General features: G+C 35.5%; 1 protein-coding gene across 2 annotated transcripts; it reads right to left on the minus strand.

The window, feature by feature from the left end:
• Positions 1-631: 631 nt before the first annotated feature.
• On the minus strand, positions 632-6,305 carry LOC145729577 (uncharacterized). 2 transcript variants are annotated; one of them, XM_081980387.1, is made up of 3 exons: positions 5,730-6,305; positions 3,947-4,102; positions 632-3,816 (listed from the first exon to the last, which is right to left on the minus strand). In XM_081980387.1, the coding sequence occupies exons 2-3, from the start codon at positions 4,026-4,028 to the stop codon at positions 3,551-3,553; spliced, it is 348 nt and encodes a 115-aa protein (XP_081836513.1). In that variant the 5' UTR covers positions 4,029-4,102; positions 5,730-6,305; the 3' UTR covers positions 632-3,550. The 2 variants fall into 2 exon arrangements, with proteins under 2 accessions (XP_081836513.1, XP_081836514.1); XM_081980388.1 differs by lacking the exon at positions 5,730-6,305 and having other exon boundaries at positions 3,947-4,159.
• Positions 6,306-16,235: the final 9,930 nt, after the last annotated feature.

Genomic DNA, 16,235 nt, shown 5'->3' on the forward strand with positions numbered 1-16,235 from the left:
CGTATGGTAATAAATTATGCACGAGAGGATAAACAATCGGAAATTAGCTGCGAAAATTTGTCGGTATCAAAATAATGGAGTGTTACTTTGTAATTTTCATACCGTATTTTGAATATTTATCTACAGTGTATCAGATATTGGGTAGGTAAAACTTGTAATTATTTTAAGGAGGTAGTATTAGAAACAAAACATAAGCGTTTTACTGTTATTAAGTTGGCATCATTAATCAAATAACCTATTTGACTTATAATATCACTGTCATATCATCACATAACTCTCACAAGTTTCATTTTGTAAAATTATACAAGTTAGTATTGACAGTGTTTTATTTTTTGAGATAAAGATATACATACTATACTCTTGTTATTGTTCCAATTAAATATAATAAACTTATAGTAGGTAGAAAATGAAAAAAAAAAACAGTTTTTAAAACATCTCAAGTATCTTTTGCAGGTAAATACTAAAATATATTTGGATAAGACATTATTATGAAGTAAATACATATATTATGAAGTAACTTTATTAGGTATGTATTTTGTATTCCAGGGTCAAATACTAATATTAGGAACTCTAAAAAATAAGAGTGTAATTCTAATGACATAACAACAAAACAAAACTTATAAAACCAAAGTTAAACAACTTAATATTTATATTCTAATTAAACATATCACAAAAATTAGCTTCAAAAGTTTAGTGAATATAGAGTGGAAAAAATAACTTTGACTAAACAGGGTAGATAGAACCCAAAATACATGTATTTTAACCACTACTACAGTATACAAGTGATTGATGGTCGATGGTAGGTTAGACGTTTAGGGAAAACAAGACATGATTTTGACACAGACACATTTTTTGAAACTTTGGTTACCTAGGTTAAGACTCCTGATCTATATACCAGGTGTCCAAGAGCACCCTGGACATGGGAGATTAACATGGGAAAATGGTTTTGACTTTTTTGCGCCTGTACGGTTCATTTAATGGAAAAACACTTTAGATAAAAGTTGTAGAGCGCATTTTCGGCTATCAACTTCTAATTTTTTCAATACCGTAGATTTGACCATTAAGACGAAAAACGGATCTAAAATTCGGAAATTTTAAATCTCCCGCCAAGCGGTCGTTAAGGAAAGTTTATATCCGGTCGTGCTACCAACCTTTCAAAATCATAACAAATCGTTGTCAGTCATTCTGAAATCAAAACATTCAAAACAAGTTTATTTAGTAATAATTTTGAGTTACTACCCACATACTGCGAAGAAAATACAAATAAATTATGATAAACAGACTTTATCAGGAGCCACAGTCCCAAAATCTGGTAAGTTGCGTTCATAACCTCATTCAATGTCTCTACTAAACTTATTTACTTTGTAGCAAAATTCTTTAAGAAAACACTGGTTTTGCTTGCAAATATTTAATGAGGATGACCGAATCACCTATCTCAAGCCTCTTCATAACACTACCAAACGATTTAAAGTGATGAAAACAATAGACTAGGAAGGCCTGCAGATGTTTGAAGATAAGTTGCTTTACTATACAGGGACCACAAAAGAGAGTAAATACTTCCCTCAAAAGTGATGCAATTTAGTGACCTATGTGACTGATAGTTTTATTGTATCCTTCTGTTTTGTAGTGTTATCAACACACCATAGTGTTTAAGTGGTTTTACATTGTATGATGTTAATAAAAAGGCATTTTTTATAACTGATTGTCAATGTTTTTTCCCATCTCTACAGGGTAAGGTTATTTAATTAGCTCCATTAGTTAACTTGAACATCATTCACCTACAAGGATACTTGTAAAATGTGTACCTACTAACCAAAAATAGTTTATTTGCAAGTAATGTGTAACTCGAGTTCACATTTGATTAGTAAAGGTAGGTATGTCCTGTGAAATGGTGTATTGAATTAGAAGCAAATTGTTTCTCTTTAGAGACTTTCAATCACTACATTTCACCTACCTTTGCTAATTTGGAACTCCACTATTAGGTTAGTAAGACAAAGTTGTTTTTAGCATAGCTTGTATGGTGACAGGTTCACCCACTCACACTCAATCTGTGGAACAATCACTGTTTATGTGGTAAGACCAGTTTTCTTTGCCACCTATTGTACCTAAGCTTTTCACTTGAAGAAAATGTATACTGTACCTTGAACTGTGAATAAATAATTAATACAAACGTTCAGTGTACAAAGTTTTATTTGGAACAATTGAGTGTGTGGAAAAAAGAACATAATTATAATGTTAATACCTAAACCTAGAATAGAACAGCTCATGTAGATAGCTCAATTGAAAAGTTGGTTTTTCGACAATACCTACCCATATACAAAAAGTTTTGTCACCTGACTGATAATTTGACTGTGTAAGTCCATATTCTCTTCTTAGAAGGGGTTTCTCAGAGGTTTTATAGCCAGTTTAAGATTATTCACATTTCACATGCACATCAAATTTTGAGATTTAAGTCAGATATCAACACTGAATCATTTTAAGTTTTAGTTGCAACACTGGTGAAGATCCTCGCTGATGATAGTCCATGAAGTTAAGCACATTGAAACTAAATCACATCACTTTTGAAGGAAGTATTTGGCCCCTTTGTTGTTGTCCCTGTACAGTAGGAAACTTATCTTCAAAGATCTTCATTGTCCACTGTTTTCATCCTCATTAAAGATTTGCAAGGAAAACCAGTGTTTTCTTTAAGAATTTTGCTACAAAGTAAATAAGTTTAGTAGAGACATTGAATGAGGTTATGAATGCAACTTACCAGATTTTTGGGCTGTGGCTACTGATAAAGTGTTTTTATTACGATTTGATTGTATTTTCTTCGCATTATGTGGGTAGTAACTCAAAATTATTACTAAATAAACTTGTTTTGATTACAGAATAACTGACAACGATTTGTTATGATTTTGAAAGGTTGGTAACACGACCGGATATAAACTTTCCTTAACGACCGCTTGGCGGGAGATTTAAAATTTCCGAATTTTAGACCCGTTTTTCGTCTTAATGGTCAAATCTACGGTATTGAAAAAATTACAAGTTGATAGCCGAAAATGTGCACTACAACTTTTATCTAAAGCGTTTTTCCATTAAATGAACCGTACAGGCGCAAAAAAATCAAAACCGTTTTCCCATGTTAATCTCCTATGTCCAGGGTGCTCTTGGACACCTGGTATATATATAAGTTGTTCAAAATTCCCAAATATGTAATAATATACTGGGTGTTCCATTTAAAATAAGAAAGTTAGGGTCAACTTCCAGTATAACAGGAAGTGTCACAACTTTGAAAATATTTTAGATAGATAGATCAGCCGTCATAACCTAGATAACCAAATTTTCAAAACAGTTTCTGGTCTCGTTTTCTCTAAACGTCTAACCTACCATCGACAGTCAATCACCCTGTATACTACTTCTATAAGTTTGGTCAATTACTGATTCCACCCTGAATATATTTCAAGACAACACATCTATTCTGTATTTGGTGACAAAATCTTTTTTAGCCCTTCCATACACTTCCATTCTTTCCGAAGTGGAATTATTTGCTCCTGCTTTTCCATCATTTTTAGAAACAATTCTCTATTTTTTTCTCACTCGCTTTTTCCAAGTTTTTTAAAGCATCCTCATTAAATGTTTTTTGCTTTAAATTTGTACCTTTGCCTTTTTGAATGGGAACATCATTTTCTTTGTGTGTAAGAGATTGCTGCTCTTCAACAAATACATCCCTGCAACATCCAAGAGTGGCATGATCTACCACTGATTGTGCATTCTCAGTCTCTAATTCTACAGACATAGTCGATATGTCAAATTCAAAATCATTACAGTTTAAACCTAACACAGAAATTAAATAACATTTATTAGCCTCATCTATCAAATAAATCTGCAGTCTAGTTACAAAGAATATAATAAAATTATTGTCTAATATGCTGGGATGGTGCAACACAATAACAGAATGACATACCTGTTGAACTTTCAAACCCAAATCCACTAGACAGGTCATTGAGACTTTGGGTCATAGGTCGATCCCTCAACAATTGGTCCATTTCATCATAAAATTGAAAATTGTAAGGTTTATTACCACTTACACTGTTATGCCTCTTGCATTTGTAATATTGAGCTGCAAAATGAAAGTGTAAGAGCTTAAATATTTTGTATGATAAACTAGCATATTGTCAAAAGTCTTTGTGGAAAGGAACATGTTCAGTTGTATGGTATAATTCACTATTTCTAACAGAATAGCATTTTTATTAAAAGTTCTGACTTGCTTAATCCTCACATAATTATGTAGTACATACAGTGTGGTCCAAATTGGTGATGCATGTATGGGGATATCCGTTATCGTAAGAGATACAGGATCGGTTAAATGGGAAAAGTTTTAGGAAATTCAATGCCAAATTCATACCCGGTATTGAAATTAGATTATCATTTGTCGTTTTCCGGGAAATTTGGAAAAAGTGAAACACTGCATTTTTAACTTTGCCTTATAGGTTCTTAACGAAGATAAAAATGTTTTTGAAAATGTTGCCTTATTAGAGCACTTTTTGACGTAGAATACGATAGTGTAATTAGAAATTAGGGCATCAATAGGTACATCATTGAAAAGGCCTTTTAAAGCGCTTTCCGAAAATTCAAATCTAAGATGGCGCCCATAAGATTTTCCAAAGTATTCATGCATAACTTCGAAACAAGTTCCGATAAAAAATTTCTAATTACACCATCGTATTCTATATATATACATACAGTGCGTTTTTTTTAACGCGCAACATAGGATTTTACATGTTAAATTTTTAAGCCCATGTTAGACCATGTTATTTTGGAACTACAGGTCTAAAACTTGACGGGTGTGTTTTTAGTACCCTGAAGCTTAAGTAAATTTACCAATTTAGTCTAAAAAGTAATTAAAAACTGGCAAAAAATCATTTTTTTTCGAAAAGATATTATTGTTTCATACTCCCTATATGCATTATTGTTCTTTGTTGTTTTTGATACTGGCAGGGCAGGTAGCAGGTAGAGTGACACATTTTCACTGCATCACGACCCGACATCTTTTGAACGTCAAAAGGGCATTTTATGATTGTTTGGGATACTGTTTGGCTTCATACGGAGGTCACTTTGAACAATTAATTTATAAAAATACTTCTTTTGTTCTTAACTTTCTTGATATAAAGTTAATATTCGCATTTTGATCACCCTGTTTTACTTTCTACGCCAAATTTTACCTGCTACCTGACGTGCCAGTATCAAAAACAACAAGTACCTATCATACATACAGGTAGGATAGGAAGAAAAAATCTTTTCGAAAAAAGATGATTTTTTGCAAGTTTTTAATCTCTTTTTAGGCCGAATTGGTAAACTTACTTAAGCTTCAGGGTACGAAACAGTCACCCGTCAGGTTTTATACTCGTAGTTCCAAAATAACATGGTCTGACATGTGCTTAAAAATTTAACACGTAAAATCCTATGTTGCGCGTTAAAAAAAACGCACTGTATATACATTTTCAAAAATATTTTTATCTTCGTTAAGGACCTATAAGGCAAAAATATTTGGGGTTAAAAATGCGGTTTCACGTTTTCCCAATTTCCCGGAAAACGGCAAATGATAATCTAATTTCAAAACCGGGTATGAATATGGCATTGAATTCCCTAAAACTTTTCCCATTTAACCGATCCTGTATCTCTTACGATAACGGATATCCCCATACATGCATCACCAATTTGGACCACACTGTATAGTGCCTACTTACCTTTTAAGTTTTTAAACTTTACTGATAAGTGGTTTTAAAGATATCCGAAACACGGAGACGCTTTCCGTCCATTAAACCCAGCAAAAAGTATCGAATTTTATTAGATGACCAAACGTTTCCTTTATTATATTTTATTTGAGTTGACTCCATGATAGTTATTTACTAAATTACAAAACAGAATGTTTTAAAATGTTTAAAAAACTTTTCATAAAGGACAAAACGTTGAACATAAATGTAAATATTTAAAATTTAAACTAAATGACTTTTGTCTTGTGATTACTTCATTCACTTGTCTTTGTTAACGTCAGTTGACAAATTCCAGATTATTCAATCCCGTATATCTCGTTTAAAAAGTCGCGTTTTAATCGGATTCAATGTTTCAATCCTGTTAATATTTAGGATCGACTAGTCAATCCAAATCGTTAATCTGCGTTGTTTATATTAAGGATTTTATGGCGGTTTACTTGATGGGATTGAATAAGCGGATTCAATTTGCTCGATATAAACGTAGTCACTCCGGATATGCACGAACGACGCGAAGCGGACGCTTGTCACATGCACAGTTTTTGTGTCGTATTTAACCTTAAAACCTCACTGTAACAAGTTTTACGACCGGTGTTTCGGTTTATAAATACAAAATTTGATGGTGCACGCGCGCAAAATTTAACTTGATTGGTCGCGTGATCGTGCGCAAAATAGATACTTTGCACACGCAAGTAGAAAATAGGTTATTGTACATATACGGGAATATGTCTTAGATTCGTCTCAAAGGTTGAATAAGATATCCCTATCGCACAAGGACGAAAATTTGAGGACTCAATCGGACGAGGGCGATATGGATAATTCGCCCGAGTTTTACAGGCTATTTTTTAATATACGACTCATTGGAATGAATGAATGGAAACTTGAACTGCTTTTTCATTGCCTCAAAACATAAGCCAAAATGCAATGTTTTGATGTCAAGTGTCAGTGAGGATGACAATCAGAAGAATTAATTTGTTTACGTTCAAGATTAGCTGTAATTGGTCTATTTCATATCGCACGCTGAAGATTGTCTGTGATTGGTCTATTTCTTTATGCACGCTGAAAATTGACTGTGATTGGTCTATTTCATATCGCACAGTTGCGGAAAGTCCAGGATTCTGTTTTCGTTCAACCGTTGGCAATTGCCTACTTATCCGTTCTCTAAATGGTTAAGGAATGAAAAAATATCCCTGTAGGAGTAGAAAAATTATTGTACTAAGTGTACTGTACTTTTTTGAACGATTTTGTGTCTTTTCAAAAAAAAAAAAACACCATAAACTATAAACCCGAGGATCGTAAACTACAAATCTGTATGTCTTGTATTTTGTTTTTATATGCGATAATTCCGTATTAGGCTAGACTGTTGAAAAAGCTAGTAGGTACCTTATTAACATTCCAACCGTTCTTTTTTTATCTAACATGTTTGTCGAAAAAAATGCTCATTAACTCAAATAGTGACACCGTTACAGATGAAAGTGATAATGTATCGAATTTTCACTCATAAAAAATAGCAATACTCAATAACTTAATACTATAATACTTAATTAACCTGATAGCTATTTTAACGTTAACGTTTATTTTAACGTTTTTGGTAAGAATTTATTTAAGTGTTCTGTATTTACGTTTTACATAAATAGCATTCACGAAAAATTAACAAAAATGGTTGTAAGGTGTAAAAATATAGCAGGAAGGAGTAATAGCAATCAAAAAGGGGGACAAAAATCGTTCAGTATGGCGGCGGTAAACTGTCAGAGAATCAGTGACGATAATCAATCTGCTGTTGCCCACTATTAATAATTGCACACTCAATAATAATTCGACTAATTTAAGTTTGCAAAAATTAACCTTTAATGGACCGAAAAGCAATACAAACAAAAACAACAAATCTTTGCGGTTTTTAGTTAACTTCACATACCACCAAATATAAACAAAACTGTTTTACGACTAACTTCGGAAGTTTCATTCAATTGCGCAGTAGGCGAATGTGGGGAACAAAGATGGCGACTTCCGTCTCGGTCGCTTAATGCCATTACAAACTGTTTTAAAAATGTAACAGGTGAGTCGATAGTTATTTTTTCAATTTTACTTTTACTAACTATTCGTATGTATGATGAAACTATATTTTTGTATTTTAAGGCATTATTCTGAAAATGTTGTAATGTGGGTATCAAAACTTACTTAACTTTGGTCTATTCTGTCACTTTCAGAATTTTATATTAGCAATTTAGAAAAATACTATCACCGTGTAATCTCACAAAATTAGACGACATTGAATTTGGTAATTTCCGTAATTACTGATTATTCCTATAAATACATATAGACGTCAATAAGATGTTCTATTATTTACCCACAACACATCAACAATCCAGACAAAAAAATGTTACTAAAACTGCTTATTGTCTCAACATTTTTATGTTATTGTCACCTTGGTGTAACTCGGGCAGAAAATTTGACTGGTAAGTTAACAGATAGTTACAACATTGCCTAATCATTTTTTTTAGAACTGTTTTACGATGCTAATTAAAATAAGACCTACTTGGTGAGCTCAACAAACACTAGCTGGTTTGATGCTTACATTATATGCCAACAATATAATATGGAGCTCGCTACAGTGGAATCACAGGAAGAAGAAAACCAGCTAGATCAAATACTCAAAAGCGAGCGAACGCCAAGAAGTTGGTAACATTCGCATCAGTTTTTCCGCTTAGTTTAATTCATTCGATTTTTAGGTGGTATTGGTAATGGTTATTGGGTGTCTGGTGCCCGAAAAGGTTTTGCATCTGACTCAGAAGAGTTTATTTGGTTTGTAAACGGAAAGTCTTTATTATACAGTAATTTTCCCGCTGGTCTACCAGACAATGCCGGAGATAATGAAGCCTGTATTGAAATCTTTTTAAGTGACGATAATTATTGGTGGAATGATTTCATTTGTGATCAAAAAATTGGGTTTATTTGTCAAAATCGTAGCTGCTAATCCATAACTACCGCACACAAAAAACACGTTAATATTTAGTACAAAATGAGGTATATTATTATTGTATTTAATATCATAAATTAATAACTAGACAACCTGCGGAACATACAAATTAAGTATTACATAATAATCATCATAAGCTTTACTGATCGATGACAAAGTTTGGAGGCTGAGCGAAACGAAATCTCTATTTGTCTGAGAAAAGTAAAGCAGTTACTGTTCGTGATGCTTACACTATTTTTTGTACGACTTTCTACAAATCATTTCCACTATTTAGCAAAATAAGGATATTTCAAAACATTTCCATAAATCCTGTGTTTTACTTCCTGGTCTGTTGAACAGTAAAGGTACTCTCTATCGGAGCGAAGTGGCAGAAACGCAATAAACGGTGATGACGTCAGATTGAAATTGACTTATGTCTTAGATTGGTTTCAAAGGTTTTCATTGATATTTCACGGTTGCCAGCTTCCAGATTTCCGGTGATTTAAAAAGTTTTGTTTTCGGTAAGCCAGACATATAGTGTAGTTCGGTCATAGAGCATTTTTAAAAAACTATTTTTGTTTTTTGCTACCGATAGATGAAGCAATTGCCCGTAGAAATAAATAGAAAGTTGTTTTGTCTATCAATATTGTTTGTACGACTAATTTTAAGTGATTACAGCACCTGTTTTGAACGCGGGAAGGACTAGTTCCTGTCTGGTTTGCTAGGGCTAACAAACCGGGAAGTAAATACCTGCTGTACAGGGTGTTGAAACTCCGCCTGGGGGTCCTTGGGTGGAAAGTACTTACGCCTAAGGCTGACCCTACAAAAAACACTTGTCACGAAACTGCCTCGGAACACAGGACGGATTCAACGAGAACGACTTAAGCAAAGAAATATGGAATACTCTTTCGGAACATGGAATGTCTTGACGTTAAACAGACCGGGAGCCCAGGCATCGCTACTTAACGAACTCAAAAAATACAATATAGCGGTGACGGCAATACAAGAAACAAAGTGGCTAGGAAAAGGAATAATATACACAAGAACACACACAATTCTGTACAGTGGGAAAGAAAATGGACACAAAGAATTTGGAGTAGCCTTTATTGTGGATAACAAAATCAAACATAACATCTTAGACTTCGAAGCAGTAAACGAGAGAATATGTAAGCTAAGACTAAAATCAACATTTTTTAACTCGCAATCATCAATGCCCATAACCCAACGGAAGAACACGACGTGGACATAAAAGAAGAATTTTACGATCAGCTTGAAGAAGTATATGAAAACTGTCCTAGAAATGATAGTGGGTGATATGAACGCGCAAATAGGCAAAGAAGAGCATTTCTCGGGAACAATAGGCCGACACTCACTCCACGAAAATACTAACGAAAATGGAAAATTTCTTACTAATTTTGCTCAACATTCTTCGCACACAAAAACATACACATAACGACATGGATCATGCCTGGCGGAGCTGTCGCTAACCAAATCGTTAGATAAAAGAGCGGCAACAAGTATTTTAGATGTTAAGAAACATCGACAAACAAAAACCAACAATGGAACAGTTAGATATCGGAAAACTGAAGCAACAACCAACCAAAGAGAACTATGAAAGAGAAATAGCGCAAAAGCTGAGAAACACAGGCAATTTAAATTGCGAAGAACACTGGAACAAACTAAAAGACGAAATATTAGAGACGGCTACACGAATTATAGGGAACAAGAATAAAAAGAAAGGGGCTGAATGGTATGACGAAGAGTGTAAAAAAGCCATAGAAGAAAGAAACGAAGCACACAAGAAATATATGTAAAGGAGAACTAGAGAAAGAAGGACAGTTTAGTTTTTGAGGGTGCTAGGCGAAAGGCTGAAATATGCCGCAATCGAAAAAAAAAATACGAAATGACTTTCAAAATAACGATCTAAAGGCAGCATACAAACATCTACGTAATCTGAGAGAAGGATATAAACCCCGGACAACATTGTGCAGGAACGCAGAAGGGCAGATAACAAGTGACCCACAAGAAATAAAAACGATATGGAAAGATTATTTCCAATCCCTGTTAGGAACAGAAGAAGATGGTCACCCCTGTAACATGCAGCACCGGGAGGGAGGAGATGAAGCGATAGGACCCCCAACGCTTGACGATGTTAAACAAGCAATCAGAGTGCAAAAGAACAACAAGGCACCAGGAATCGACAAACTCCCGGCAGAATTATACAAACTAGGAGGCGAACACCTAACAACACAAATGCATGCACTGATCACCCAGATATGGGACGAGGAACGCATTCCTAGCGAATGGAAAACAGGAATTATCTGCCCAATTTACAAAAAAGGGGACAAATTAACATGTAGAAATTACCGTGCCATAACACTGTGTTCGGCTTACAAAATTTTCATAAATATACTCAATAAACGGATTCAACACATTACCGAAGAGATTATCGGCCAATACCAAACAGGCTTCAGGCAAGGACGATCCCAGCTTTTTACGGTGAAAAAAATCCTGAACAAGTCCTGGGAACACGACATAGACGTGTACAATATTATCGTTGACTTTAAACAAGCATACGATTCCATTAACAGAGACCGACTGTACCAGATACTGTGCAGTTTCAACATCCCCTCCAAATATATCCGACTAATAAAAGCAACACTGGAATCAACGATGGCAACAATACGTATACAAAACGAAACGACGGAGATATTCCCAATAAATAAAAGACTGGAACAGGGCGACGGACTCGCACCGACACTGTTTAACCTGGCTCTGGAATATGTCATACGACAAAAAAATGCTGGGAGGTCAAACTTATTAACAAACAAATCGGTACAACTGGCCGCCTACGAAGATGATATCAATATTATGACCCGCAGAGCAGAAGACGCGGCAGAAACACACACACAACTGAAGAGAGAGGCCAGAAACATCGGACTCGAAATAAATACACAAAAGACAAAAACACTAACCCAGGCAAGAACAAGAGAAAACAGGCTACCAAAAAGGGCTCTCAATAGTAGGATGCAGGGCAGAAGATCAAAAGGGAGACCACGGAAAAGATGGAAGGATGGAGTGACAAGAGACGCGAAGAACTTGATAGGTGTCAGAACCTGGAGGAGAGCGGCGTTGGATCGACAGTGTTGGAGGCGGAAAATAGAGGAGACCAAGGCTCAATTTGGGCTGTAGCGCCATTGGAGAGAGAGACAGGGTATTGCATTTTCGATGGTTTTACGGGGCACAGAGAAAACGGTTATAGATAGAAAAAAAGTTGCATACGCGTTCCGATCTTATTTTCCGAGCTGAGATGACTGGCGAAGAGTGGGCTACGCAAACTTCTTTGGCTTCAAAGATACGGGGAGTTTTTGCAAATTGGTTATTTTGCTATAATACACACATACCCTATCCCTAAACGCAAGAGCTAACGAGAAATTGAATACTACAAAGCGCACTCATTTAATTACCTACAAATACTAGGTAGGTAATGAAACTATCTAATTGGCCTATGACTTTTAAGATTTTAATTTTCAAAAGTGACATTTTGACAAACACCTATTTCCAATTTTGTTCACTGTTAAAAGAAAAAAGAAATTAGGCGAAACGCAAAGAACAGAAATTTTAAGCATGATTGGATATGGTAATCGAAGAAGAACTCAAAGCAATGTTTGTGAAATATTCAATAGACACTTTAAGTGGCAACAAAACCTTAACGTAATACGTTATTTCACCACCTGCACATGCAAATATAACGGATAACGGCTTTAACGTATTACGGTGTAGCGTAACATTACGGGCTATAACGTGTACGTTACACGCAACCCGCAAACAGGTTTCTGTCAATCAACGTTTTATGATTCATGTCATTTTTCTACCGAAACATGGAACAATCCTGTGAAACAATGCCAACAAAGGTGGCAATGCCAACAAAATTGGCAAGTGTATGAGCAAAATGAAATGTGAAGACCCCAAGAGATGGGAGAGCCATAGAGCTCTTTCCTTATCACTATATTACTTTCATTATGCAAGTGCATAAGCAGCAAATCATCCAAGTCCTCTTCATCTTCTGAATCGGAATTAGGAATGGCGATTTCAAAAATGTCATCCATTATGTAGCATACGTGTTATAAGTATACAACATACAAAGAAAACAAGAACTTCTACACTACGCAAAATAAACTAATGAAAAATCAAAGACAATTTAAGAGAAAACACGAGGTTGACAGATGTCCTGACTTATAGTGTCATTTGATACCTGAAATAACGTATACCATGTAAGGTAAAACGTAAAACAAACTTAAAGTCAATTTTAACATAAACGCAAAATCCTTGAATACGTAGATTATCTTGTGTATTACGTATTGCGGCCTCCTGCCACTTAAAGTGTCTAATACCAAATATCCGGACAGTCAAATATCGCAGTCTACCGTGAGCATAATTGAAAGGAAATTTAGAGAAGTGGGACACGTAAGAGACCTACCTAGATCTGGTCGACCTTCGATTTCCCAGAATAAGAAATTAAACGTTCTTTTATCCATTGAAGAAAATCCCCATAAACCAACTCAAGAAATAGCATTGGATTATTGGATTATGAAATCGGAAAATCATCTGTGCGAAGAATTCTTAAAAAAGAAAAATATCATCCGTACAAAGTAAAATCAATCCACGAGCTTAACGAAGATGATCCAGATCGTCGATTGGAATTTAGCGAAATTTTAATGAACAGAACCAGCAATGATTTTTTCAGAAGAATATTTTTTTCTGATGAATCTAGATTTTGTTTAAACGGCATGATAACCAGATAAAACTACCGCTACTGGTCATCCACGAATCCAAATTGCGCGATTGAATCTCACACCCAATATCCTCAGACTGTCAATATTGGGGCCGGTATTGTCAGATATACAGGGTGGTCCAGTTTTAAATGTCAATAATTCACCATTCGATAACCCATCAAGAAATAAGCTGACATGCATCATGTCATTTTGCTGAAAAACGCTTCCTAAGGAAGATACAGTCCTCCAAAGTTCAGTTTAAAAATTCGTTTTTGTGTTATAACTGTCAGACCGTTGGAGCAATTTTGATCAAATTTGGAACAAGTACTTATAAAATTAATACTCATTATCTGATGATAGTGACGTTTGTTAAAATTGTCCAGTGGCGCAGATACAGGGGTAAAGACATTATTTTTTCGTCCTATTTTCTACGCCACTGGATATTTTTAAATATAATTGATAATTTCCTTGTTCAATTTGGAGAAGAAAGAATGTCTTGTAAAATGTTGATTTGAGACTCCGTTTACCAGATAATTGAGTTATTACATTTTAAAACCCAACAGAAACATCGGATATCCGGGCTGGCAAAAATAGGATAGATTAATTTAAAAAATTAAATTATTGCAAACATTAATTGGTCCTTAAAAAAAATTATGTCTCCGTTCAGAGAGATAATAATTAGGGATATTGATGATCATAGTAAAAAACGATACACAATAAATAAATCATAATAACAACATTTTATTAACAACAACTCGACAAACAATTCAACATTATTATCACAAATAAATTACTATAACAACGGTTCAAAGTGAGAACCGTTCTGCTGAATGCATAATCGGCTACGTGTGACGATGGACGCATTTAGGCTCAATAGCACATCGCGATTGATTTGTGCACACGCATCCAGTACTCTCTGCAGCAGCTCTTCCCTCGTTGTCACAGAGGTCGCATAGACCGTGTCTTTTAGGTGACCCCATAAATAAAAATCTAGGGGGTTATATCCGGTAATCGCGGCGGCCATGCGACTGGACCACCACGACCAATCCATCGTCCTTCATAATTTGCATTCAGCCAGTTCCGAACTATCCTGCCAAAATGTGCCGGGCAACCATCCAACTGAAACCAGGCCTGTCTCCGCAAGCCAATGGGTATGGCATCCCACATATCAGCATTCTCGGTCTCCAAGAACTCCAGGAAGTTCTCTGAATTGAGTCTCTGAGGTAATATGTAAGGCCCAAAGAGATTGCCATTGTAAATCCCGGCTCAAACATTGACGCTGAACTCTTGCTGGAAATTTCGTGGTCTTACTTCATGTGGATTTTCATGCGCCCACACATGCCGGTTGTGGAAATTCACAATTCCGCGTCGAGTAAAACATGACTCATCGGTCCATAACACATTATTCAAAAAATGTTGATCATTTTCAACCGAGTCCAGAAGCCACCTACAAAAAACCATTCTACGCTCTTTATCTCCTGGATGTAATCCCTGAACTGGTTGTAGATGAAAGGGTCTTCTATGGTCCAGTTTCAGTATGCGTTGAATGGTAGTTTTCGGAACTGCAATAGTTCTGGACACTCTTCTTTGACTTGTCCTTGGGTCTCTATTAAATACACGCAGGACACGATTATTTCTCCTTTCTTGAATAGCGCCACGTTGCCTAGGTTGCCTATGTGTGACCCTCAACCGTTGCATCACGAATACGTTGTGGACATTTTGAATTACTCTACGATCTGGCTGTCGTGTATTGGGAAATCGCCTTTGATATTCCTGAACGGCTTGCAACGCGTTACCATCACAAAATCCATAAATAAAGTGCATATCAGCATATTCTTGATTGGAAAATTGAAAGGGCATTTTGATGTTTTTAACGTTTGATGATACTGACAAGTTTCATATTGGGTGTGGTGTCTTTAAGCAAATCTGTCGCCTACTATGATTTAACTAACAGATTTTACGGAACTTTGAAGGGATGTAATGTCCCTTGGGAAGAACTTTTTTTTAAAGAATGACAGGCATATTAACACATTTTTTGAAGGTCCAACCACTTGTTGAAGTCCTATTTTTATAAATTAATCTATCCTATTTTTGCCAGCCCGGATATCCGATGTTTCTGTTGGGTTTTAAAATGTAATCACTCAATTATCTGGTAAACGGAGTCTCAAATCAACATTTTGCAAGACATTCTTTCTTCTCCAAATTGAACAAGGAAATTATCAAATATATTTAAAAATATCCAGTGGCGTAGAAAATAGGGCGAAAAAATAATGTCTATACCCCTGTATCTGCGCCACTAGACAATTTTAACAAACGTCACTGTTAGCAATCATATCAAGATGGCGAGCCTACCGTGAGAACTTCACACGGGCTCGTGGTACTTGAGGGCGTCTTTTATCAACCACTCTTGGATGGCGACATATTTATTGGTGTAAAAGGACGTCTTTGGGAATTTGCTAGGCTAAGTTATTTTAAGTGTCCTTAGCATTATTATTGTAACAGATAAGAGATAGGGGTATGTAATATGATACTTGTGAGACGGGTGCTCTTAGGATGTTTAGTTAAGGGATGGCAGAAAAGTGGAGGGCATTCTGATATTCACCAGCAGAGAGAGTGGTATATTGGAATAAGAATCATTAAATTGGTTTAGTACGGGGAAATTTGTTTTTATTCTTCCCTCAATTCTTACATCAGAAGTGGGATAGAACAACTACACCCTCCAGCTAACTACATTAAGTGATACTGTGCTTT

This window comes from Ips typographus, linkage group LG5 (assembly GCF_016097725.1).
Source record: "Ips typographus isolate SLU linkage group LG5, UJ_Ityp_2.0, whole genome shotgun sequence".
Classification (NCBI taxonomy): domain Eukaryota; kingdom Metazoa; phylum Arthropoda; class Insecta; order Coleoptera; family Curculionidae; genus Ips; species Ips typographus.